The sequence below is a fragment of the Apodemus sylvaticus genome, chromosome 20 (assembly GCF_947179515.1).
Source record: "Apodemus sylvaticus chromosome 20, mApoSyl1.1, whole genome shotgun sequence".
Classification (NCBI taxonomy): domain Eukaryota; kingdom Metazoa; phylum Chordata; class Mammalia; order Rodentia; family Muridae; genus Apodemus; species Apodemus sylvaticus.
In genome coordinates this window covers 35797319-35824123 of record NC_067491.1, presented here as the reverse complement: position 1 = coordinate 35824123, position 26805 = coordinate 35797319, and the positions used below count along the sequence as shown (strand labels likewise).

The 26805-nt window shown below is 44.5% G+C and overlaps 1 protein-coding gene across 1 annotated transcript; it reads left to right on the top strand.

The window, feature by feature from the left end:
• Window positions 1-20443: 20443 nt before the first annotated feature.
• Window positions 20444-24716, top strand: Dusp6 (dual specificity phosphatase 6). Its single transcript, XM_052165493.1, has 3 exons — window positions 20444-21332; window positions 21811-22251; window positions 23251-24716. The coding sequence occupies exons 1-3, from the start codon at window positions 20933-20935 to the stop codon at window positions 23556-23558; spliced, it is 1149 nt and encodes a 382-aa protein (XP_052021453.1). The 5' UTR covers window positions 20444-20932; the 3' UTR covers window positions 23559-24716.
• The last annotated feature ends 2089 nt before the right edge of the window (window positions 24717-26805 follow it).

The following is a 26805-nucleotide window of genomic DNA, read 5'->3' as shown; positions in this document are numbered from 1 at the left end:
ATTAATTAATTACATTAGCACCCATTTACTGTGGCATTTTTAGAGGAGGACATCACTGTACTTTGCTTACTCATCCCTCATCCCGCTGCCCTAGACTGTGCTCCCTGTGCCCTTTGCCTGGTTCCAGAGAGCCACACCGCATGCGCTCCATTAACTGACACACCCCTGAGATCTTTCCCCCTTCTTTCATTATTTTAGCACGCTGTGACTTTTTAAACCTCCCGTGTCTAATTTTGGAGTGAAATCTACATTATCAGGTAAACAGATTATATCCTCCCAGTTTTCGGCTTCTACTTGCTTGAAAGATTATTTTTCCATTCTTTGACTCTCGGTCTGAAGATGCCTTTACCCACGTGACATGTTTTGTGTTGGCAATCGCTGTGTCTAGTGTTTGTTTGTTTGCTTGCTTGCTTTTCTGATCGTATCAATATGCCATTCTGGATGCAAGGAATGAGCTCTGTAGACCAGGCTAGCCTCGAACTAGTAGAAATCTACCTGCCTCTGCTTCCTGCTTATTGAATTAAAGGAATTAAAGGCGCGTACTACCACCACACCCTGTTTGGATCTATATTTTTAATCTAATCAGCCAGCCTTTATTGGTAAGCTGAGAGCATTTGCTATTAAGGTGGCTTCTGGGAAGTGATTAGTAATTCTTGTGATTGTGCTTTCCTGGCTGCTTTGATCATTTGTTGTTGACTGTCTCCTCCCATCAGGGTTAGAGTCGGTGGATTTACTGTGTCATTCACAATTGGGCTTCTTTTATCTCTCATCTAGTCATCTGTTTTTCTTACAAAATTTATTCCTTACTATGACTGAGACTCTCCACCCTATCAGTCTAGAGCAGCTGTTCTCAACCTTCCTAAAGCTGCGGCCCTTTACTATAGTTCCTCCTGTGGTGGTGGCCCCCCAACCACAAAATTATTTTTGTCACTACTTCATAAATGTAATTTTAACTGCTACTGTTATGAATTGTCATGTAAACATCTGTTTTTCAATGGTCTTAGGCGACCCCTGTGAACAGGGTCATTGACCCCCCAAAGGGGCCTCAACTCACATGTTGAGAACTGCTGGTATATAGTATTCCCTTAAGTCTCTTCTTTGGTACAGGCTTAATGATCAAGACCAATTACCATTCCTACTTAGCTTCAAATGTCCTTATTTCTGCAGTGACTTTAAAAGGTGGTTTTGACTGATATAGCCATTTACTCTCAGGACTTGACATATGTCATTTAAATGCTTTTCTTGAGTTTATTCAATTGTCTCTGCCTTTGTCAGTAGATTGGCATTTTCCCCTTAGAGTTTTTAATAGTGCTTCTTTGCCTTATGTTTTTGACATCCTGACTTGAATCCGTCCTGGAGCAGTTCTCCTCACATCATGTCCGTTTGGAATTAGAAATGTCTATTATGTCTGAACGTCTACATCTCTCTCTAGATTTGGGGTGCTTTTTGCTATGCAGTCATTGAACATATTCTTTGTGTCTTTACTGTTAATCTCAGCTCCTTCTGTCCTGTGTCCCCTGACTGTATTCCAGAGTTCTGGGACACTGTAATCATCCTGGGTGACTTTATTTTCCTTATTGACATTTGAATATGATATTTCCTCTACCTTGTCCTCCATTCCTCTGTCAAATTGATCGATGTCAAATTCATCGATAACGCTTTCCCTCTTCCCTTTCTTTGTTTTCATTTATTGAATTTTTATTTCTGACATTTCTGTTTGGTTTTTATTTTTCTTCAAAATCTTGGATTTTCTTTCTGTTTTTTAAAAAAGATTTATTTATTTATTATATATAAGTATACTATAGATGTCGTCAGAGACTCCATAAGAGGGCATCAAATCTTGTTTTGGGTGGTTGAAAGCCACCATATTGTTGCTGGGATTTGAACTTTGGAAGAGCAGTCGGTGCTTTTAACCACTGAGCCATTTCTCCTGCCCGGGATTTGTTTTTCTATGTTGTTACTTTTAAATCCATTTTGCCAATTTTCTCATCTACTTTGCTGGATCTTTCTTTCTTTTGTTAAGATGTATTTATGTATTTATGATGTGGACAGTGTACGCCTGCATGAATGCCTGCATGACAGAAGAAGACGACATTACATCATTACAGATGGTTGTGAGCCACCACGCATGCTGGAAATTGAACTTGATACTGATGGAAGAGCAGCCAGTGCCCTTAACCGCTGAGCCATCTCCCAGCTCCTGAATATTTCTTACACTATGCTGTCTTTCCTCCAGCTCTTCCATTGACTCCACTTGCTTGCTTATACTTATATCTTTCTACTAATTGACCATTTTTACTTTTTAAATCATCTAGCATTTCCCCTATTTTGGTATCTTTGAGTTCTGTAGTTGATATTTCTTGGGTTTCTGTGTGGCAGTTTACACCTCTGTTGACTTGTATGTTGGTTCCGGTCATTTGGGGGATCTTCATGAGCAGCCTGCTCTCCTTGAAGCATCACTTAGAAGAAAACAAATTGCATGTGGAAGCACCTTCTGCTGGCCCCCAGGGAGCTGCACATCTGAAGCTATGCGCGGCTCACCCCTTGCTGTATCGCCAACTTTTTCCTCTGTGTTTTTCAGAGATTCTTTCATTCCCTTTGGGAGTTTCCAGTAGTCTTTCTCTTGCTCTTCTTTGGGAAAGAATCGTTTTTTGTTTTGTTTTGTTTTTGTTTTTGTTATTTCAACTCCCCTTCTCACTGGCACACAGAGATAACTGGTAGCCCGCCATCTTACCAAGAAATCCTACTTTGTTTTCGTATGTAAAATGAAGTACTTTGGAAGTCCTCACTGTGAGTATGGTCAGATAAACTGTCCTTGGTACTGGGAACATATCAGTCATCAAACATAGCCATCCTTTCAGGTTTTGAGTTCTGACACTGTTCCAAAAGCACCGAGTGCTACCATTGTAACTTCTGTCTTGGATCACAGTCTGTCTCCCTTTCTCCTGTCTTTCTCCTCCTCCTCTTCTTCTTCTTCTTCTTCTTCTCCTCCTCCTCCTCCTCCTCCTCCTCCTCCTCCTCCTCCTCCTCCTCCTCCTCCTCCTCCTCCTCCTCCTTCTTCTTCTTCTTCTTCTTCTTCTTCTTCTTCTTCTTCTTCTTCTTCTTCTTCTTCTTCTTCTTTTGGTACTTGGGGGATGAATGTAAGGGCCTCAGATATTCTGGCCAATCTGATCTACACCATTGAATAACAACTCCACAGGGTCTCATGAAGATACCCAGACCAGCATTAAACTTAGAATTTTCTTTTTCTATTTTTTAAAAATTTTTTCCGCAAAGTAACTTTATTCATATCATGAGCACATTAAATTGTTCTTTATTTCATTTTCCACACTTTTCTCCTCTAGAATAAGGTTAAATTGAATGAAAAACTAATTTGAAAGAAAATTATTGTTTTAAAATTATTATACAAAGTAAACTTCTGTCCAACCTGTATAATTTTATCTTTCATTTGATAATGAAAATATTATTTACAAAGTAACATCACAGGTCAGAAGAATAGCCAATAAGTTAAAGATTAGTTATACTTACTTCTAAATTTATTATTACTCCAACCTCCCACATAGCCTGGGTTACAGCCCTGTTACTGGTCACTGGTCACTTAACTGCTCTTCTCTTCTCTTGAGTAGAACATCCCTATGTGTTTTAGCTTTCTATCTCCAGAATGTCTTACACCAACTCAGCACTAATACCAAGCATGGCTTTTTTTAAAGGTGGAAACAAACTCATCTAGACAAGACAAACCAGTCTCAGTATGTTATGAATTCTCTCATAGGTTCAACTGATCCTTTTCTAATCAAAATGAGCAGAGAGATAACATATGATCCAGGGCAATGGGTTCCTAATGGTGCCAAAGGGCTTGGTGTTAAGGGAAAGGGCCTGGCGAGATGCCCTTTACCATAAGGACACTCAACAAGCTTCAAAGGACAAAGAATAACCTGAAAGGATTATACCTGATTCTTAGATGTTGTATAACCTTCTCCTAGTATGCTCAGCCCACAATTCTTCAAGAGTTATAATAAGAACAGTATCCGTTACATTTTTGTTCATGTTGGGAAAACCAGATCTTTCTTTACAAATCACCCTCTTGGGAAGTCTTCCTGCTGCCATTTGTACCAGGGAGCTGGGAGACTCCACAGCTTTCTGTGCATAGCCCCCCCCCCCCCCAGGAGAGAGAGAGTGATCTCCCAGCAGTGCCTTCACTTCTGAGCACAGAGGTGAGATCTCCACCTTCTCTCTGGAGGGGACCAGCTAGGAGCACACAGGGCATAAAATCAGTGGAGCATCTGGGACAGAAGTCTTCCTGCTGCCATTTGCACCAGGGATCTGGGAGACTCCACAACTTTCTGTGCATAGCCCGCCAGGAGAGAGAGATCTCTCAGCAGTGCTTTCACTTTTGAACTCAGAGGAGTAAGGACACAGGCTTACAAGCCCACAGGAGGAACAAACTCAAGCCAGAGACAATACCAACTAGCACCAGAGATAACCAGATGGCAAAAGGCAAGCACAAGAACCCTACCAATAGAAACTAAGGCCTCATGGCAACATCAGAACCCAGTTCTCCCACCACAGCAAGTCCTGGATACCCCAACACACCAAAAAAGCAAGAGTCGAATTTAAAATTGTATCTCATGATGCTGATAGAGGGCTTCAAGAAAGACTTAAATAACTCACTTAAAGAAATACAGGAGAACATCAGTCAACAGGTAAAAGCCCTTAAAGAGGAAACACAAAAATACCTTAAAGAAATACAGATCATGAGTCAACAGGCAAAAGCACTTAAAGAAGAAACACAAAAGTCCCTTAAAGAAATACAGGAGATCATGGGTCAACAGGCAGAAGCACTTAAAGAAGAAACACAAAAATCCCTTAAAGAATTACAGGAAAACACAAACAATCAAGTGAAGGAACTAAATAAAACCACCCAGGATCTAAAAGTGGAAGTAGAAACAATAAAGAAATCACAAAGTGAGACTTAGATAACTCACTGGAGATAGAAAACCTTGGAAAGAATTCAGGAGTCATAGATGCAAGCGTCAACAACAGAATACAAGAGATAGAAGAAAGAACCTCAGGTGCTGAAGATACCATAGAAAACATTGACTCAACAGTCAAAGAAAATGCACAATGCATAAAGCTGATAACTCAAAACATCCAGGAACTCCAGGAAGCAATAAGAAGACCAAACCTAAGGATTATAGGTATAGATGAGAGCGAGGATTTACATCTCAAAGGCCCAGTAAATATCTTCAACAAAATTATAGAAGAAAATTTCCCTAACCTAGAGAAAGAGATGCCCATGAACATACAAGAAGCCTTCAGAACTCCAAACAGATGACTAGAACAGAAAGTCCTCCCAGCACATAATAATCAAAACACCAAATTCACTAAACAAACAAAGAATATCAAAAGCAGTAAGGGACAAAGGACAAGTAACTTATAAAGGCAGACCTATCAGAATCATACCAGACTTCTCACCAGAGACGATGAAAGCTAGAAGATCCTGGGCAGACCTCATACAGACCCTAAGAGAACACAAATGCCAGCCCAGGCTACTATACCCAGAAAACCTCTCAATCATCATAGATGGAGAAACCAAGATATTCCATGATAAAACCAAATTTATACAATATCTGTCCAGAAATCCAGCCCTACAAAGGAAAATTGATGGAAAATGCCAACACAAGGAGGGAAACTATACTCTAGAAAAAGCAAGAAAGTAATCTTCCAGCAAACCCAAAAGAAGATACCCACACAAACATAAAAATAACATCAAAAATAACAGGAAGCAACAATCAATATTCCCTGATATCTCTTAACAACAATGGACTCAACTCCCCAATAAAAAGACATAGATTAATGAAATATTTCTCATGTAAATCTTCAATTTTATCAGAAAATGTTTATAACTCCCTTTTTACTTAATTTAGTAATTTTTTATGTCTACCATTTATCTGCATTATTTTTCATGATAATCTTCAATTTTAACATGTCTTTCTATATACTGTCTCTATTTTATCAGAAATGTTTTTGCTAGGCTGTGGTGGTGCACGCCTGTAATCCCAGCACTCTGGGAGGCAGAGGCAGGTGGATTTCTGAGTTCGAGGCCAGCCTGGTCTACAGAGTGAGTTCCAGGATAGCCAGGGCTATATAGAGAAACCCTGTCTCAAAAAACCCAAATCCCCCCCTCCCCCCCGCAAAAGAAAATGTTTTCAATGTAAATTTTTTATTTTATCACAAATGTTTCTAATTCCACCTTCAATTAATTTAGAGCTTTTATATCTACCATTTTATATGTAAAATTTTCCATGAAATAGTCAATTTTAACAAGTTTGTCTATTTATTTCTTGAATTTCACCAGAAATATTTTCCATGTAAATCTTCAATGTTATCTGAAAATGTTTATAATTCCACCTTCAATCAACTTAGAATTAGCTTTATGCCTATCATTTTATCTATATAATTTCCATGATAATCTTTAATTTTAACATGTTTTTCTATATATTTCTTCAATTTTATCAGAAACATTTTCCATGTAAATCTTCAAGTTTATCAGAAAATATTTTTAAGTCTACTTTCAATCAACTTAGGAATACTTTTATACCTGCCATTATTATATCTATATAAAATTTTCCAAAATCTTCAATTCTGACATGTTTTTCTACATTTTTCTACAGTTTTATCAGAAATATTTTCCATGTAAATCTTCAATTCTGTCATAAAATGTCTCTATCCCATATTTCACTTAATTTAGCAATGTTTTACATGACTATCACTTTACTCTTTAATTTTCCATGAAAATTGTCAATTTTAACGTGTTTATCTGAAATATCTTCCATGTAAATCTTTAATTTTATCATAAAGTGTTTTTTATTTCCCTTTACTTCCCTTTTCAATAAATAAAAATAAATAAATAAAAATACAAATAACCCTCTCTGCAGAACAGAGTGTTTAACCAATGGGTTGCAAGGGTCCTTTCTCCTGGAAAGCAACGGGCTCTTTTGAATATGTCACTTCTTCCTGGATAGTAACTATGTGGCATTTACTGCAAAAGGATCCTTCAAAGAGGCTCTGCTGATTCCTTGGATCAATCTTCAATCTCCCAGACTTGAAAACAAAGAAAAACCGTTGTGTAATAAACCATTAGGGGGTGGTGGCAGTGTCTTCTCCCCAAGAGAAATGATTGTGACTCACATTTAAAATAACATTTCTCCCCTTTCCTGGCTACAATTGGAAGCACCTCTCAGTACCGCTATCTCTGCATGAGGTAAGATAAGTATTTTGTCATCTTCTATTATTAGGGAGGGATTCTGAGTCACACAGAAGCTAAAGCGATTTTCTTTCTTCCAGCCTCAGAAATAAAAGGATGAAACGAAGCTGGCTGCTGAGTACATTATTTTAGGAAGAGGGTGAACGTGTTGGTACTGCCTCGTTTTTCAGGACCACTGCCGCAGCTTCCTAGTCTGTTTCTCTGCCCCCAGTTTCTCTCTTCCCCACACTGCACTCAACCCCACTGTTACCAGAATTATATTCTAAAACCACGTTACACCTCCTTTGTGAATACCTCTGACAGCTTCTTATGCTTTCGTCCCCGGGGAGCCGGCGTGGGAACCTCAAGCACAAATTCTTTAGCATTTAAAGGGCATTTCTGGGATTTGAAGCTTTCTTGCCCACGTTCTTTCCCAGTCTTTTACCGCGACACTGCCCAGCTACACTCCAATGATCATGTATGTCCATCCCGTTGAGCCTCATCCCTGTCTCTCTGGTAGAGTGCCTTCCTTTTCTTATCCCTCAGGGTTATGATTTGGGTCTTGAATATCTCTCAAAGGCTGTGTGTTGAAGACTTCCTCTCTAGCCTGGGGAGATAGTGGGAGATGGTGGAAACTTTAGGGAGTTTAGTGGAGGTGGGTAAAGAAAGTTAGATCACTGGACATGCACATTTGAAGGAGATATCAGGACCCTAACCTATTACCTTCCCTCTTTCTTCCTTGGCCACCAAGAAGTGAGCATTCACTTCTGCTTTGTATTCTCCCATGATGCTTTGTATTCTCCCATGATGCTTTGCCTATCTTCAGCCTCAGAGCAACAGAGCCAAACTGACCACCACCTAAAATCTCTTTTAAAATATCATCTGTTACTTTTTAATGTGTTTTTTGCCAACGTGTATGTCTGTGTGAGGGTGTGTGTTACAAACAGCTGTGAACTGCCATGTAGGTGCTGGGAATTGAACTCAGGTCTCCTAGAAGAACAGTCAGTGTTCTTAACCGCTGAGCCATCTCTTGAGCCCTATACCTGGGATCTCTTTAACTGTAACTCCAAATATATTTCTCTTCTTGTGTTTAAATAGGTTAGGTCCCCAGCCGGCCAGTGGTGGCACACACCCTTAATCCCAGCACTTGGGAGGCAGAGGCAGGCAGATTTCTGAATTCGAGGCCAGCCTGGTCTACAGAGTGAGTTCCAGAACAGCCAGGGCTACATAGAGAAACCCTGTCTCAAAAAAACCAAAAAACCAAAAAAGCCAAAAAACCAAAAACAAAAACAAAAACTCAAGAACAACAAAAAAAGTTAGGTCCCCAAAGGTTCATGTTTGGTTGGCCATAGGAATGGCATTATTAGGAGCTGTAGCCTTATTGGAGGAGATGTGGCCTTGTTGGAAGAAGTGTGTCAGTGTGTAGGTGAGCTTTGCTGTCTCTTATGCTCAAGCTCTGCCCAGTGTGGACCGTCAGTCCCCTTCTGCTGCCTGCGGATGCAGATGTAGAACTCTTGGCTCCACCAGAGCCATGTTTGACTGCAGGCCGCCATGCTTCCCGCCAACACGATAGTGGGCTGAACCTCTGAGACTGTAAGCTAGTCCCAATGAAATGGTTTCTTTTTAAGAGTTGCCTTGGTCACGTCAATCCACAACAATGAAATCCTCACTAAGATACTTCTTTTGTGTTGATTTTTCTTAAGTGTTTTTTGTCATAGCAACAAAAAGCTAACAGATTGGGGGGGGGGGTGGGTTGGGGAGTTGGGGGCACTCTGCTCTTCCACAGGGATCTGGTGGCCTCCGGGCCACTTTCCCACCGCCACCCCTCCTTCCCCCTCACCTCAGAGTAGCTGGAACACTCTCTCTTCTTGTTCCCATTCTCCTCCCTTTCTATTGCAATTACACTTAAAATTACATCTTGGCCACTGAAGCTCGTGTTTAGCTTCCCCAGTCTGGTTTCTGTTTGTGATAACTTAGCTAGAATCATTTCCTATGCTACGGCACTCAATTCAGTCCTAGAGCTGTCTCCTAAGAAACACCGAGGTTGCTCTCAAGGACTCTACTCTTCCAGGCAAACCTGGATCTGAGTGCCATACTCCTGAATGAACCTGAATGAACTCACTAAGGCAAGTAGATGTGTCCTGTCGAATATCATGTCTTTTTGCTTAAAGTTCTACATGTATAGGTAAATAGTAATACTTGATTCATCTCTCCAGTGAATCTTCAAGATAATTTATGTACTCTGTGACTGGTGGGCTATCACATGGAGTTTCTCAAAGTGTAGTCCACCCATCTGTGCTCCTCTAGGCTGCCAGGTTACAATTTAATTCCCTGGGTCCCTCTCTAGACTTTTAGAAGAGGAATCCGGGGACCCAGGTATGGCGGCACATGCCTTTAGTTCCAACGCTTGGGAGGTAGAGGCGAGCAGATCTCATAAGTGAGGCCGGCCTGGTCTAATGTATTCCAGGCCAGCAAGGTTACAAGATAAGACCCTACTCAAACACCCAAATACAAATGCTCTCTCTCTCTCTCTCTCTCTCTCTCTCTCTCTCTCACACACACACACACACACACACACACACACACACACAGAGACTGGAGAGGAAGAGAGAAGGGGAGGGGGAGGGGAAAGGAGAGGGAGAGGGGGAGAGGGGAAGGGGAGGGGAGGGGAAAGGGAGGGGAGGGGAAAGGAGAGGAGGAGGGGGAGAGGGAGAGGGAAGAGAGGGGAGAGGAGGGGAGGGGAAAGACAGAGAGAGGGAGAGGGAGAGGGAAAGGGAAAGGGAGAGGGAGAGGGAGAGGGAGGGGAGGGGAAGGGGGAGAGGGTGGGAGGGGAGGGGAGGGGAAAAGACAGAGAGAGAGGGAGAGGAACAGGGAGAGGGAGAAGGAGAGAGAGAGAGAGAGAGAGAGAGAGAGAGAGAGAGAGAGAGAGAGAGAGAGAGGGAGATGAATTTTTAAAACAAACATCCAGGCATTATGGCCCACACTTTTAATCCCAGCACTCAGGAAACAGAGGTAGGCAAATTTCTGAGTTAGAAACGAGCCTGTCTGCAAAATGAGTTCCAGGACAGCCAGGGCTGCACAGGTCTTGCTAGCCTTGGACTCATTCTTTCACTCTTGCTGGCCCTGAACCTGAGATCCCCACCTCCCACTGGTGAGTAACTGTGGCAGGCCCAGTTCAGAAGCTTCTTGGGTGCATTTTTCATTATGAAAGTGAAACTCATACCACATGTACCTGGACTTTAACACCATGAACCTTGGCCATAGGCACAGCTAGAAAAGAGTCCTTGTCATTGTCCTTAGTATTCCAAGTGCCAAGGACCCAAAGGTCTCTTCCTCAAGCAAAAACAGGAGGTCTTTTGTTCTCACGGAGTCAGATCCTAGACCCTACAACTGGAGGGTACGCCATGATGTTTGCGGGTGAGCTGCCTGGCTTCTTATATCTCAGTCACACAACATCCTTGGGTCCCAGCTCCTCTAATAATAGCCTATTGTAAGCCCATCCATTTCAGCAATAGAAATAAGTTTTCAGTTGTGTCCAGTTTTACAAATTTGTCACCTCACAATCTCAGAGAAGTGAGGCAGGAGGATTGCAAATACAAGGCCTGCCTGGGTAATTTAATGAGACCCTGTCTCAAACCAAAGGACCAGGCTAGCTCTTGCCTCAGGGCCTGCACAACTGGCAGGACACGCAAAGAAGGAGACATCTTTCATGCTAAATTAAAAAAAAGTCTTGCCACTAAGATGATTCATGTTGCTGGGTAGTGGCTTTAATCCCAGCACTTGGGAGGCAGAGGCAGGCAGATTTCTGAGTTCAAGGCCAGCCTGGTCTACAGAGTGAGTTCCAGGACAGCCAGGGCTACACAGAGAAACCCTGTCTCAGAAAACCAAAAAAAAAAAAAAAAAAAAAAAAAAAGATGATTAATGTTAAAGAATATCACAGCCATCTATACTACATATGTATGCGTATATATACATATATCTTTACTATGTATATGTGTATATATTATGTATGTAGTATATATACATAGTAAATAATTTATATGTGTGTGGTACATATCTTTCATCTCGGCATTCTAAAGACAGAATTGGGTGAATCTTTGTGAGTTCAGGCCAAGCTGAATGAGACATAGGCCCAGGCCATCCAAGGCTATCTACTGAGATCCTGTCTCAAAAAAAAAAAAAAAAAAAATCAAAGATTTGATATACCATACTGTGTAATGTATAGTGGTTATACTGATTTACCTAAAAAGTAAATTCTCATACAGGAATCATAACAAAGACAGAGCAATGCAGCCATAAAGCGCTTTTATTTGGAACACCAAATAATTGGTAGGGTGGGACGCACTTTAGACTTTTGATGTTCAGGTGAAGGCTCTAAAGCTTTTGGTGGGTTTAGAAGTGCCTGTTGCACCGGTGAGATTTCAAAAGGTTTATCCTTGGCAGGCACTTCATAAAAATAATCTTGTAGTCGCGCACATGTAAATGTTGCTATAGAAACTGTAAGCAGGTGGATGGTTCACTCAGAGCTGCCTGTGAGCTCGCACTGCAAGTCTTAGCAGAGTCTTCCTCATCCGGGAGTGGAAGATTCCTTTCAGTCACACAAGAGTGGCTTTCACACCCAGCTCTGCGCCTGCCCCGCTCATCTGGCAAACTCCTGCAGGGCATTAAGTCAAAGAGAGAGTGGAAATTCCCAGAGAACAAGATTCCCTATATCCCACAGGTCAGTATCAGTGTGTGTGCCCATCAGGGAGGCAAACTCAGCATCTACCAGGAGAGAGGGTGGCTCCATGGCTCAGCCAGTAGATTTCCAATCCCTCTCTGGTCGATGAATGTGCAGCCCACAAACAGCGGCTGAGCGGGCAGTGATGGAGGATAGAAAGCACTCGCTACTTCAGCAGTGTTCCGGAAACCCTCTGGAATGCAATGCGCATGTGCGCCATCCTGGTCCTCTTGGCTTTCTCCACGTCTCACAAAATGGTGCCCGGCGTGGTGGTGCACACCTTTCATCTTAGCACTGTGAGGGCAGAGTCGGGTGGATCTTTGTGAGTTCAGGCCAAGCTGTTATGTACAGTGAGTTACATGCCAACCAGGGCTACCTACTAAGATCCTGTCTTGAAAGAAAATAAAATTTGGAACTGTTTGCCTCAGCAATGACAAGGAGTGGTAAAAAAGAATCCAGACATAATTTATCGTTGTCGTTGTCGTCGTCGTCGTCATCATCATCATCATCGTCACTATTATTATTACTGTTGTGCATCGTTACAGAGCTGCATGTTCTGGCCCAGGTGTGGATCAGAGGCCAACCTTGTAGAATTGGTTCTCTCCTTTCAACTTGGCCAGGATCCTGAGATTCAACTCTGGTCACCAGACTTGCATGACAAGTGACTTTTTAAAAACTTGCTGAACCACTTTGCCTTCTTAACTTTTATTTTTCCTCAAATTTAATGAATTTTTTCTCTATTCCTGAGAGTTGAATTGACACTACTGTGTTTTTTCATTATATGATCCTTTTAGGCAGGGCTGATAAACATGGAAGAGTTGTATGTATGTGTGTTAGTTATCAGTGAAAACAGGTGGCAAACAATAAAGTATTCTTATTTTAGGATTTCTACCCCTTTACAAATATAACCCAGTACCTGCAGTAGTCCCGTAGAATAGTGTTATCTGATAATGCTGGAGAGCATGAGCTATAAGGAGATGAATGATTTCCCTCACGTCATGTACTACAAAGTAGCTGAGCCAGGACTAGAATCCAGGCTTGGTCAGACTCCAAAACACCCAGCCTTGAGCAGTAAGATAATATTTAACTAACTACGTGGAAACTGCCGTTGTACAACAGGCTGAATTCACAGTAGGTTGCACAGTGTCTTCCTTGGTGCTCGTAGGTAGGGTGCTGTATAAACTACCAGGCCTTCCGAGGGACGGGGGTGTGACCTGGGCCCCTGACATTTAATCTGGCTTCACAATGGTAGAAGTTAAGTAATGGTTTACCCATTTTGCAGGATTATCATGACAGACCAACTGTTTTACATTCGTTTATTTACTGGGAAGTAGGTGATCATGTGTGCCCTGGTCACAGGTCAGAGGTCAGAGGTCAACTTGTAGAAGTCAGTTCCCTTTTCCTACCACATAGGAACAATCTCTGGTTGTCAAGCATGGGGGCCAAGAGCCCTTATTGGATGAGCAATCTTGACAGTTCAGTCTTGATAGATGTATTATATAAAAATCTGGTTACAAATAAACTGTAACCATGACATTATGTCCTGGTGTTAAGACTTGACTCTGTGATGAATCCATCAGATGGCTTGAAGCCTCACTGCTTACACTGAGATCTGGGGTTCTCATCAGTATATTTGCAGGGGGGGCGGGTACTGAGATAAATTCGAGAAACAAAGTTAAAGGATGAACATGCTCCTTGCCAGTGACTGCTTTCCCCATTTGGTAGCATCCTTTTGTTAAGGTACATCTTCTTTACAGGCAAGTTCTGACACCCACCCTCCCAAATGGCACTGACACCTCCTTCCTTAAACTGAACTTAGGCTCAGTTCCATGGAGTTACAGACTGTTGTGAGCCACCACATGCTTGCTGGGATTTGAACTCAGGATCTTTGGAAGAGCAGTCAGTGCTCTTAACCACTGAGCGGTCTCTCCAGTCCTCATGAACCACCTTTTTAAAATGCTACCTCAAGAAGTTAGACATTAGCCGGATCCGGATCCACCTTGGTAAACTGGGTGAGGTGTCATTTGAGTTGGGCTAGGACATCTCCTGTTTTGCCCCATTGTTAAACTAGAGTGCGTTAAACTGGTTTGGGCAGTCCTTTGAGGGGTTAGCTGGGAGAGAGGAACCTGGCAGGCTATTAGTCTGGCTTCAAAGAGAGTGTTTGGGGCAGGAAATAAAAACACTTCTCTGTGGAGTCCAATTCCATAAAGATCTATGTGAGAAGTGAAGTGATTGCAAACCAAGGCCTGCAGTCAGTTCAGATGGACCGTCCTACTGGTACTGGTCATGGGAGCTACAGGAAGCTCTGACTTTGTGCACAGGTAATCAGGCATAGGATCAGTGGGCCCTGTTGTCAATCCTGTAGGCCTCTTGGGTGTTCCTGTTTCTGCTGTTCAGGCCCCTGTCACGAGAGTCCTCAGGATGAATCTCAGACACTTTGGTACACCTTTATTTTAAATCAGATCATTTCAAAGTTAGATTCCATTTTGAGGTTTAATGACTCCAAAAGCTTTTGCAATTTTGAAGCCCCACCCCCACCCCTGCCAGGACATCCAATAGTGGATATATTACATGTCTATACTTTAAGTCAGTGCTTCCAAAAGTCCCCTCTTCCTGTTAGTTGAAAATCCGCCTAGCTATTTTCACATGATGTGTTAATAAATGTCGTGGTAGCCAGAGAGATGATTCCAGGAAGATTAAAGGTCATACCAACTTATCCGGGTCCTAGAAGTCTCAAGGTTCCTTAAACTCAGGAAAATTCCTGCAAAGCCACACTGCTTCTCCAAGGGCCTAAAGAACATTTATAACCATCACACAGAACAAGGATACGTATCCTGTTGCTGGGATAAAAGACCCCGGCGAAAGCCAATCAGTGATGGTGGGGGTGCTATTTCAGCTTACAATTCCAGGTAATTCCACACCATTAAGGTAGGAATTTCAAACAGCTAGTACATGCCATCCCCACAGGCAGGAGAGGGAGGAGATTAATCCATGCATGTTCACCTATGTTCAGCTCAAATTCTCTACTCATACTTGGGGACCCTCTGCCTAGGGAGCTGTCCACAAGGGGGCTAGGTGTCCCCACATCAATTAAACGGAACTATTACAATCCCCTCACCCATCAACTCCATCTAGACAATCTCTCATTGAGACTCCCTTCCCAGATCATTCTAGGTTGTACTAACCATCGCAGTGTACCTCCACGCTTAGGCGAGTGGGACCAAGTGGACTTCCTCTGCTCTCTGGTTTTTTTTTTAGAATAGTCTCCTGTGGTTGGGGGATGTGGTTCAGCGGTAGAATACTTACACAGCACATTTGAGGACCTGGTTTCAATTCCCAGTACCATAGTAAATAGAGAAAAAGCCTCTTACATGTGAATAATCTAGAAAGAAACGGAAGACGGGGCTGGAGAGATGGCTCAGTGGTTAAGAGTACTGACTGTTCTTCTGAAGGTCCTGAGTTCAAATCCTGACACCCACATGGTGGCTCACAACCATCTGTAATGAGATCTGATGCCCTCTTCTGGAATGTCTGAAGACAGCTACTGTGTACTTTACATATAATAAATAAATAAACAAACAATAAATCTTTAAAAAAAAAAAAGAAAGAAAAAGAAACGGAAGACATCATTATCAAGGAAGCTTGTGGTCTGTCTCATGACTAGAACTCTTATCATGGAAGAGAGTTTTTCCTGAGAGCCTAAGCAGTCAAAAGAACCTGGGCAGATAATGGGCTACTTGCTGCAACTTGAATAAAACTACTTGCAAGTTAGTTTTATTCAAGAAGTGAATAAGGCTTTATTCAAGTTAACTTTACTAAAGCAATGATTTAAGAGAGAATACCATCTTCGCTGGGCCTGGGGCAGCAAGTCTGCAATTCTAAGCTGTAAAGGCTGAGGAAGAGACTGCCGAGGTCAGGCGAGGCCTGTGTGGGCTATAGAATAAAGCCTGTGTAACTTAGCAAGACTCTTTCAAAATAAATAATTTAAAAAGGACCAGGAGCTCTTTCCAAGCGATCTCCAGTAACACAAGGGGGAAAGTCACTCTCTTTGCACCCTATACCTCTTATCTCCATAGTCTTTTGAAAAAATATTCATATTCCTAAATGCCCTTTAAGCAAATATACATATTCTCAACTTCGTACATTTATGGAATCCTCCTCTTGCTTAGTTTTCTGCACAGCGCTCTTACTTTCTAACATACTACATAACCAACCATTTTATTTCTGTACTGATGTAAGCAAGGAAGGTAAGCTATCTTTAATTAAAAAACAAACAAACAAACAAACAAAACCTATTTTCATATGTATATGAGTGTGAGGCCACCAGGGTGTTTTGGAGCCAGAATACAACCTCAGATGTCGCTCCTCGGGACCACTGCTCACCTCGCTTGAGACAAGGTCTCTCACTGACCCAGACCTCCCTAACTAGGCCAGGCTAGGTGAGCTCCAGTGATCGTCCTGTTTCTACTTCCTTAGTACTAGCATTAAAGCATTGGTTTATTTTTCTTCCTTTCTTTCTTTTTTTAAATTATACTTTAGCTATTTAAATTTATTTTTTATTTGAATCATTTATTTTATTTATTTACTTATTTATTTATTTATTTATTTATTTTTGGTTTTTCGAGACAGGGTTTCTCTGAGTAGCCCTGGCTATCCTGGAACTCACTCTATAGACCAGGCTGGCCTCGAACTCAGCATCCTGCCTGCCTCTGCCTCCCAAGTGCTGGAATTAAAGGCATGTACCACTGCCTGGTATTAATATTTCTATTAATAATATTAATAATAATAATACCGGTGGTTTATTTTTAAAATAATAAAAATAACAACAACAACAATAATAATAAATGGATTCTGGAGATCAAACTGGAGTTCTCATAGTTGCATGAAAAGCCAGGCTTACTGGTTTGTCATACTGATTCCATTCCTACTACTTCCCTAGAACCTAGAGTGAGTGAAGAAATGTAGTGAGGCCCAGAAGAGTTCAGCAGGGACTGAGTAGGGCTGCCTCCATCTTGGTTGAGTCACAGAGGTAAGATTTGAACTTGGGTCCATGCTGCTAGCTAAGGCACTGTGAGAGTTAGCGTCCACAATAGCTTCCCTAAGGAATTAAGAACAGAGTTCATCTTGTGAATGATTGCTAAGTAAACTAAGTAAAGAAAACCACTGGCGTGTAGAAGGGCCGGGAGCCGTAACCTCCCTTGACAGATGTGCTGTGTGTGCAACAGAATGTGCAGTTAGAATCGGAAATGTACAACTTAGGCAACTTCGGATCCTGTGTGTCGTAGCAGGAAGTAGGAGCTTAATGATCCCTGGGCCTGGTCGCCTCAGTTCTGGCTCCAGCCATGTTCTTCAGCTCCTTTACCTGATTTGTGTTAGGTTTTCTAAAGACTACAAAATTCCTCAGGGAGACACAGAAACAAGGCGGTGTCTTCTGCCCTACAGTACTGAACCAGACACACTCTTTCATCTGTCTTGGTTTTGTATAATGAACCGAAAACACTTTTTTTTTAATGTGCATTGGTTACTTTGCCTACAGGTATGACTGTATGAGGGCGTCAGATTCTGGAGTTACAGTTCTCAGCTGCCACGTGGGTGCTGGGATTTGAACCTGGGTCCTCTGGAAGAACAATCAAGTGTCCTGAACCACGGAAACATCTTCCCAGCCCTTGTGAACCAAATTTTTTAAAGGCAATCTCAAGAAGTCAGACATCGGGATCCACCGAGGTATCCTGGGTAAGGTGCCATTTATTTGGGCATCTCCCCTCTGTTTTACCCCTCCCCACCACCACCACCAGGGTCAAACTTGAGTGGATCAAACTGTTTGGGGCAGTCCTTTGAGGGATTAGGTGCAAGTTAGGGACCTGGCAGACTTCAAAGGGAGTGTTTAGGGCAGGAAATTAAAAAACCAAACCAGCCGGGCGGTGGTGGCGCACGCCTGTAATGCCAACACTCTGAGAGGCAGAGGCAGGCGGATTTCTGAGTTCAAGGCCAGCCTGGTCAACAGAGTGAGTTCCAGGTCAGCCAGGGCTACACAGAGAAACCCTGTCTTGAAAAAACCAAATCCAAAAAACCAACCCCCCCCAAAAACAACCCCCCCCAAAAACAAAAAATGCCCCAAAACAAAAAAAGCCAGACCCTCCCCCAAACTTCCCAAAGAACTCAAGTCATTTTGCAGGTTAGCTGAAAACATATAAACACATCAACTATATTACAAAGACCCTATAAAGTACAAGGATGACAAGGAGAAAAATATGTAATTGGGTACAGTTAGATCGAAAGTCGAATTTCCTGAAGGACATGGGAAATGACTCAGAGACACAGGTACCGAGTGCTTAGCTCTTCACCAGTGCCAAGACACTCTTCCCAAATGTCGGGTGCTTTACTTCAAAATTTGGTAAAGAAAAACCAAGCCTGCTTCCCTCTTCTGTTTGGAGGTTGAGACTCATCCTTCATGTTTCCCCTCCTCCTAGCCCCTGGTCCCACAGACTGAAATGTCTCGGGGTGGGAAAGCCTGTAACAGATGGGGAAGGATCCGGGGGCGTCAGCTGCAGCACAGGCCTGCCTCAGCGGGAGTTGGAAGCTATCCAGTGAAATATGGGCGTTTTGTTCCCAGCGCTGCCCAAAAAAGGCGCGGAGAGAGGATGGAGGCAACCCCCATTTTCATCAAAACGCTCCTCCTGGGGGGCCTGCCTGCGGGAGGGCTCCAAAATTGGCAACTTGGACCTCCAAGTCGCCCTGTTTTACTCCACATTTCCCAAAACCCGGAAGAGGCACGTGATTAAAGATGCAAATTGCTTTGCGGGCGATCTTAGGTAGGACAGAGCGAGGCTCTGGGCTGGGGAGATCCCGTGACCTTAGACGCCCTCCGCGCCCCGGATTCGGGAAGGGCCGCAGCCGGCGCTTCCGTCTCCCGGCCGCGGCCGAACAAAGCCCGGCTCCTTTCCGTGGGACCCGAAGGGCAGACCGGATCGGGACGCGCGCCTTCCGCAGGGCCCGCCGTCGCCGCACACAGGTGGTTTTCCGTCCGGGAGGGGCGGCCTCGGCACTTTTATATAACAATAGAGCGGTGCGCGCCGGGGATGCTCTCTCGTCGCCGTCGCGGCCCCCGCTGGCCACGCCTCCATCCGGCTCCGGTGCCGCCTCCGTTCTAAGTTGCCTGCGGGTGGTGCCCCTGAGACTTCCCAGCCCTAACTCGGGAAACAAGGGGTCCAGACAGGGACACCTCTGGCTCCTTTCCGCTCCAGGTCTCTCTCTAGGCGACAGTTCCGCGACGGCCTTACAGGCGATCACGGGGTCGTCGCGTGTCCTCCCCCCACACCTCCCCCAGAGCAGCAGTGCTGCGGCCAAAGCGCAGCGCGCAAGCGCGTTTGGAGCTGCTAGAATGCTCCATTCCGGGCTCGGGGACCGCTGCAACCGAGAAAGGATAGGGAACCGGCCTTGCTGTCCACAGTAGCCACTGTTTACGCTTGAGTTCCCGCAGGTTTGCAGGTCTCCGGGGTGCAGGGAGCATTGTGAGGCCCGGCGTCCCAGGCACCTCGCCTAGGCTGCCTTGCCAGACCGGTTCCTCTTAAAAGCCAAACTCTGCTCTTGGCCACAATTTGTTAAAGGAACTCGATTCCCCAGGCTCGATGGGTGACTGGTGATGGTGGTGGGGAACAAGATCTCCGGAACAATGGCTCAGAATGCCCCCACTTCACCCAAGCAGAAGAAAAGTATAGGGCTAGGTGACAAGGATTTTTCGTACTCACCCCCCGCCCCCCCCCCAGGAAAGTTGAGAAAACCCGGGGTTGGGGCGCTTCTGGTTTTCTGGACAACCAAACGCTTGTTTGCTTAGTTGCTTTAAAATGTTTCAACAAAACACTAGTTTGTTTCTAGAAATGTTGGATTAGCATTTAACACTTCGTTGGGTCGCTAAAGCCCAGGCAGTTCACCAGCCCCAACACAGCCTCGGCTAAAAGGACACCAGAACAAACAGAACTAGACTTTTAAAAAGAGCCAAACAAATGCCACACACGATCTAAAGGAGAACCGGAGTGGAGGGGGAAAGGCAGGGGCGGCGCTATGGCGGGCTAGGATCTAGCGTTAAAGGGAATAAAAAAAAAAAGGGAAAAACCCCGTAAGGTTTTATTTCGGCTAACTTAAGATTGTAAGCGTCGCAAATAAGGGCTTTTGTGCTTGCTAATTGCACTACTGGTGTGCAAGAGTTAGACGCGAAGTGTGAACTCTCAACAGAAGGAAACAGGAGACAACTTTAGTGCCCTGGTTTATGTGCCCCGCTCCTCCTCCACCGCCGCCTCCTCTTCTTTCTCCTTCCTCCCGCCGAGCCCGCAGTTGCAGCTTGTTTGCACTGGGGCTTATCCGGAGCGGAAATTCCTTTCCGTTTTTGTGAATGACAAACTCATTAACAATTCATCAACACAACCTGTTCCAGCCGGCCCGTCCCCACGGCAACAGCCCCTTCCGCAGTGCTCTCATTGGCTGGCCGAGAGAATGTATCCATTGAGACGCTGGCTGTTTGTATCCATTGAGGAGCTGCCTCGCACAGGGGGTGTGCTCTCGCGGAGTCCTAGGGACTGAGCAAACCCAGTCTTGAATAATCCGGCGAGAAACACCGGGCTGGATCTGAGGTGCAGCCTCAGAGGGAAGGATTAGGAGCCGCTAGATTTTTTCTCTTTTTCCTTTTTTCTCCTCTCAGTGGCACGGAGTCCGAATTAATTGGATTTCATTCACTGGGTAGGAACAAAACTGGGCACCTTCATTCAGAGAGATTCATTGACTCTGAGAGTGATCTGGTGCAGAGGCTTGGCTTCTGTGTCGCCTTCCCTAACCGCTAGACTCGGCTTGGGAAAGGCAAGGCAGAATCAAACGCCGCTCGGAGAGCGGGACCTTCACGCAGCGTGCTCGGCCTATGCCTGCCTAGAGGGGCGTCTGCTAGGCACCCCGCCTTCTCCTGCAGCTCGACCCCCATGATAGATACGCTCAGACCCGTGCCCTTCGCGTCGGAAATGGCGATCAGCAAGACGGTGGCGTGGCTCAACGAGCAGCTGGAGCTGGGCAACGAACGGCTGCTGCTGATGGACTGCCGACCTCAGGAGCTGTACGAGTCGTCGCACATCGAATCTGCCATCAACGTGGCCATCCCGGGCATCATGCTGCGGCGACTGCAGAAGGGCAACCTGCCCGTGCGCGCGCTCTTCACGCGCTGCGAGGACCGGGACCGCTTTACCAGGCGCTGCGGCACCGACACCGTGGTGCTCTACGACGAGAACAGCAGCGACTGGAATGAGAACACAGGTGGGGAGTCGGTCCTCGGGCTGTTGCTCAAGAAACTCAAAGACGAAGGCTGCCGGGCGTTCTACCTGGAAGGTATGTTGTGCGCCCCGGGTGCAGGGCTCGGGGTAGGGCTGCAAGCTGGGGAAACTGCCGGCGAGGTAGCGATCGTCGCTCGCATTGCACTTAGGCGAGCTGGGCCAGTGTGGTAGCTTCCCTTTCAAGGGTTCTTTATGATCAGGCACCTCCACTTTACTCTCGCTTTCTTTGGGTCGGTTTAGAATTAAGATTCAGAAGAGCTGGAAAGGCAGTTCAGGGTGCAACTTGGCACCTCCTAGCTCCTCGAAATATTAAGAAAAGTGATTTTGTGCATTTCCGGATTCAGAAGAATAAATATTGTCTGGGTAGGCGGCCGGTTATGTTACTTAAGGTGCACGTTGAGTGTTGCTTCTGCCACTGCAGGGGGTTCATAGGGTGCCTGTTCTTAGTGTTTCTTGCACCTTCTGCGCTTCTCACAAGCTGAAAATGCCTACAGCTTCTCTGGTTATAAGCATGCTTTTCTTGTTTCTGGCAGGTGGATTCAGTAAGTTCCAGGCCGAGTTCGCCCTGCACTGCGAGACCAATCTAGACGGCTCGTGCAGCAGCAATAGCTCCCCGCCTTTGCCAGTTCTGGGGCTCGGGGGCCTGCGGATCAGCTCCGACTCTTCTTCGGATATTGAGTCTGACCTTGACCGAGACCCCAATAGTGCAACGGACTCGGATGGCAGCCCGCTGACCAACAGCCAACCTTCCTTCCCGGTGGAGATTTTGCCCTTTCTTTACCTGGGCTGTGCCAAGGACTCTACCAACTTGGACGTCTTGGAAGAGTTTGGCATCAAGTACATCTTGAATGTCACCCCCAATTTGCCCAATCTGTTTGAGAATGCAGGGGAGTTCAAATACAAGCAAATTCCTATCTCGGATCACTGGAGCCAAAACCTGTCCCAGTTTTTCCCTGAGGCCATTTCTTTCATAGGTGAGACTAATTTGCAGTCATTCATAGAGCTGAAGATGTTAATCTGTTTTTTTGCAAGCTGTTTTGCTGGGCTGCGGGTCTCTCCTGTTTTAGGAGTGTTAATTCTGGTTTAACTTCTTGCTTAAAGGGAAAACAGGGCCCTTTGACAAAGCAGATCAGGGGGCTATTTGAACCATTTAATTTCTACTTTTCAAAAGGGGGCTGTTCCAGTCTGCTGTATATTCCTTGTCTCTAGACAGGATGTGAGTGGAGTGTTAGTTAGAAGCACTCCCTTGCAGACAAGAAGCCTTTATAGTGCTTTATAATTTAAAAAGAGATCTAGGAGTTATCTTTAGGACCCCCAAGTTAGTTGTTGGAAAGCAGTTTGAATACTAGGTGTTACCCAGCTGCGTGATAGATACTGCAGTCCACGGGGTTACTGTGAGCTTCTGGGTAACCTGAGCCCAGCAGGAAGGACTGTGGGCTGGGAGCCTAAGAGAAACGAATCTCCAGGCATTGTAGTGCATTTCCTATTACAAAGGAACTCAGTTTCAGGCCGTGTAGACATCCTGTTCTTCCTAATGGGTTGTCCCCCGTGACTTCCCTCTCTCTTTTAAGATGCCTGAATACCCCCATTGTTAGCCGCACAACAGTTGGAGAATAATTTAATAGACCCTTGCGGTCTGCGTGTCTGTATGAGAGGCACTGAGGACTGTCTTGTAGGGTTTCTGCTATTCACAAGCTGAGGCAAAGAATGTACACATTATGGAGTTTTTTGTTGTTAGAAACTTAATACAAAAGCTCCCTTTACAGGAACTATCTGAAATATGTGATTGTGTTGAGTGAGCACGTTTATCTCCCGCTAGACATTTTCTGCTGCCTTCGGGGGCTTAGCTGCCACACGTAATTGTATTACTATTCCTTTTTAAGTCAGACTTTAGGCTGAACATTTGCAAAGGCTTTTTTTTTTTTCTTTTTTCAGTCTACTGACATCTTGTCTTTCTTTTTTGTGTTCCACAGATGAAGCCCGAGGCAAAAACTGTGGCGTCCTGGTGCATTGCTTGGCGGGTATCAGCCGCTCAGTCACCGTGACAGTAGCTTACCTGATGCAGAAGCTCAACCTGTCCATGAATGACGCTTACGACATTGTCAAGATGAAGAAGTCCAACATCTCCCCGAACTTCAACTTCATGGGCCAGCTGCTTGACTTTGAAAGGACCCTGGGACTCAGCAGCCCCTGTGACAACCGTGTCCCCACACAGCAGCTCTACTTCACCACGCCCTCCAACCAGAACGTCTACCAGGTGGACTCCCTGCAGTCTACGTGAAAGGCACCCACCTTTCCTAGCTGGGAGTGTCCCATTCCTTCTGTTTCTCTTGGGCAGCACCGACCAGGCTGCTTTCTTTGTGTGTGGCCCCAGGTGTCAAAAATGTCACCAGCTGTCTGTATTAGACGAGGTTGCCAAGTGCAAAACTGGCTATTACGGAGGAAGAGATTTGCCCCATTCATTGTTTTTTGGAAGGACAGGACATGCTGTCTAGATCCAGGCAATAGGTTTGCTTCAGGACCCCAGCAGGGACTGGACACCCACCCAGACAGAGGGTAGGACAAAGGAGTTGGAGCATGTGTTCTCTAGGGCCTTGGATGGCTGTTTCCTGTTGCATCTGGAACTAACTATATATTGTCTTCAGTGAAGACTGACTCAACTTTGCGTATAGTGGAGCCAAAGAGATTTCAGCTCTGTATTTGTGGTATCGGTTTAGAGGACAAAAAACCTGATATTTCTATCTGATTATTGTAAATATTTGATCTTCAGTCACTTGACAGTGTTTGTTTGGCTTGTATTTGTTTTTATCTTTGGGCTTAAAAGAGATCCAAAGGGAGAAAGAGTGGTATGCCACTTCTTAGAACAAAAATATAAGGAAAAAATATGTTCTTTTCTAATCTAAACGGTGTATTTGCAGCATGCTTCACCTTAGTGTACTGATTCTGATGACATTTTCATGGATATTATCACTAAGACTTTGTTACAGTGAGGTCCTCAGTCTCTTTCATATAGCTTCCTTGTAACTTTCTTTTTTCTTTTAATGTAGTTTTGACTTTGCTTTACCTTTGTAAATATTTGGCTTCCATTGTCTCAAGGGGTATTTTGGAAAGACACCAAAATTGTGGGTTCACCTTTTTTTTTTGTTTTAAATAACTTCAGCTGTGCTAAACAGCATATTACCTCTGTACAAAATTCTTCAGGGAGTGTCACCTCAAATGCAATATTTTGGGTTGGTTTCTTTCCTTTAAAAAAAAAATACGAAACTGGAAGTGTGTGTATGTGTGTGAGTATGAGCACCCATTTGATGGGTGGGATGTGACAGGTCGTGAGGAAGGGAGAATTAACTTGCTCCATGGTGTTCGTGGTGTAAAGTTTTGAGCTGGAATTTATTATAAGAATGTAAAACCTTAAGTTATTAATAAATAACTATTTTGGCTATTGAGCGTGTTTTTATTTTTTAAATGTCTTACTCTATTTAGTTACACACTTAAAGGGTGATAGATAAAGCTTGCAGGGACAGACAGCAAGGTTACTAATGTTTTTCAGATGCAGTCTGTGGAATTTTGTTTCAAGTTAAGACCACTTCGTGCACACAGATTAAACGCTTTTATGAGTGGTTCAGGCTTCATTAAGATTTTCTTATTTTCCCCTCCCTGGAGAAATGAAGCCCACAGTGTATACATGGTTGTAATATAAAGTTTGGATATTCATAAATGGCACAGCCACAAGAAGGTGATCCCAGGATCATGGCAGCCACATGCTAACCTCTGTCCTCCAGAATCCTCTACTCCATAATCCTTGGGCATGCCAGGAAGGAAGTGAGAGAATATTTTTTTCCACCATGTCTAGTTCTGACGAAAACGATCCTAGCACAAGCTAGATCGGGTCCCTTTCATTCTCATGACATTGTAATGGCACGCTGGCTTTTTCACAGACTTGCATGTGGTTTTTAAGTGTGTGTGTGTTCACTCGGGATGAAATCTTGTGTTCCCAATTTAAGTCTGCTTTTGTGCTTAGCTATTTTAGGATGTAGGCCAGAACCACCATTGAATCTCAGTTATAGATGGTTTTTTAAACGTTTCCTTCTGAGCCAAAGGCTAGGTAAGTATACTTTTTTTTCTGGAGACCTTTTTATGAGCTCAAGTACACAAACCAAATTAAAAGGAGGTGCTTGTATTAGGATCAAAAGTGCTAGGGTGTGTTTTGAGAGCTCACGCCTGAGTTCTATATAGTAGGGAAAATGAACTTTTTACCCACCCAAGCAACACGGGGGAGATGACTGTTGTGCTATCTGGCAGACTACATGTAGTTGGGAAGTGGTTTTTCAGACCTGTCTGCGAGTGACTTTAAACACGACTAAAGTACAAAAACAAATACAAAGGAAAAATAATCAAGCCAAGGCTCCTATTCGGGTGTCCCAAGTCAGCAGGAACTCAAAGTAGAAATGGTTTCACAGTTCAACTTGGCTCCCGTTAATCCGGTTCTCAAGAGTTTCCGGTTCTCAAGAGTTTCCGGTCCTGGCGGTGCTTAAACTGCCTGTTCAGAGTTGGGATTTGCAAGCAGCGTTTGCTGTCCAGCTGCAGCTCAAGTAGCTGACTGCTTTCTTTCCTTCTTTTCTCTGATTTCTTTTCTCCTTTTTCTTTTTATATTAAAGGGGTTTGGGGGTGCGGGTAACTTCAGTGCATTTCCCCTTCTTGGGTCATCTCTGTTCCTCCCAGAACTTGCATACACCCGAGTTCCTCCTGAGGGGCACCAACCCACCGACAGCTGGCCTCCCCAGCACTTCCTCTTGTTCCACTGTGCGTTTGTTGTTTTTGTCAGTCCACTTCTGAAATTAATAATGTTTTCTGGCCAAGTGCCACAAGCCATTACCACAAAAGAGGAAGTAGCACATATGAATAGCAGGAAACCATGCAGGGTCACAGTGTGAGCTGAACCTGCAGAGGGAACATAATTGAGCCTTGGCCCATTCAGCGAGTGTCTGAGAGAGATTGCAGGCGAGGGAGCTCACCGTGGTAAAGCCGCTCAAGCTGTGAAAAGAGGAAAAAAAAAACTTTCCAATAAATTGGGAGCAAATGGTCTTTGTCACCAGTCTGAGCTAAAGGAGAGCTTAGGGCCCCCATAAAGTTGCAGTGTTTAGGGGTTTCTCCCCTCCTGGCATATTGTTTCACAAGGCTGGTGAACACAGGGTGCCTGTTCCCTCTGCTCCCACAAAAGGGCTCCTGTTACAAAGGGTGATTTTTACGGTTCACCTAGGCCAGGAGATTTCAAAGAGCTGTATGTCTTTCTTCTGTCCCTCCTCAGAAAGGTGGGAGCCTGTCACTGGCATGACCGCTCACCTCACCCTGCCTCTGCCTCCTTCTCCTCCTGCTACCCTACCGACCGACCGACCGACAGGCTTCTTTGTGCTTGCAAAGAACCAAGGGAAGGCTATCATTTTCCTTCTCGGAAGTTGGGCTGCTTTCCTGAATGGAGCCCTCACCGTTACTAGGGCAACCTTTGCCTGCAGCTGCCGGCTCTCCAGAAG

Bases quoted from the DNA above. Each gene is read 5' to 3' on its own strand.
- Dusp6 (XM_052165493.1), top strand. From the start codon at position 20,933: ATGATAGATACGCTCAGACCCGTGCCCTTCGCGTCGGAAATGGCGATC. The intron at 21,333-21,810 runs GTATGTTGTGCG...TGTTTCTGGCAG, and splicing joins CCGGGCGTTCTACCTGGAAG to GTGGATTCAGTAAGTTCCAG. The intron at 22,252-23,250 runs GTGAGACTAATT...TGTGTTCCACAG, and splicing joins TGAGGCCATTTCTTTCATAG to ATGAAGCCCGAGGCAAAAAC.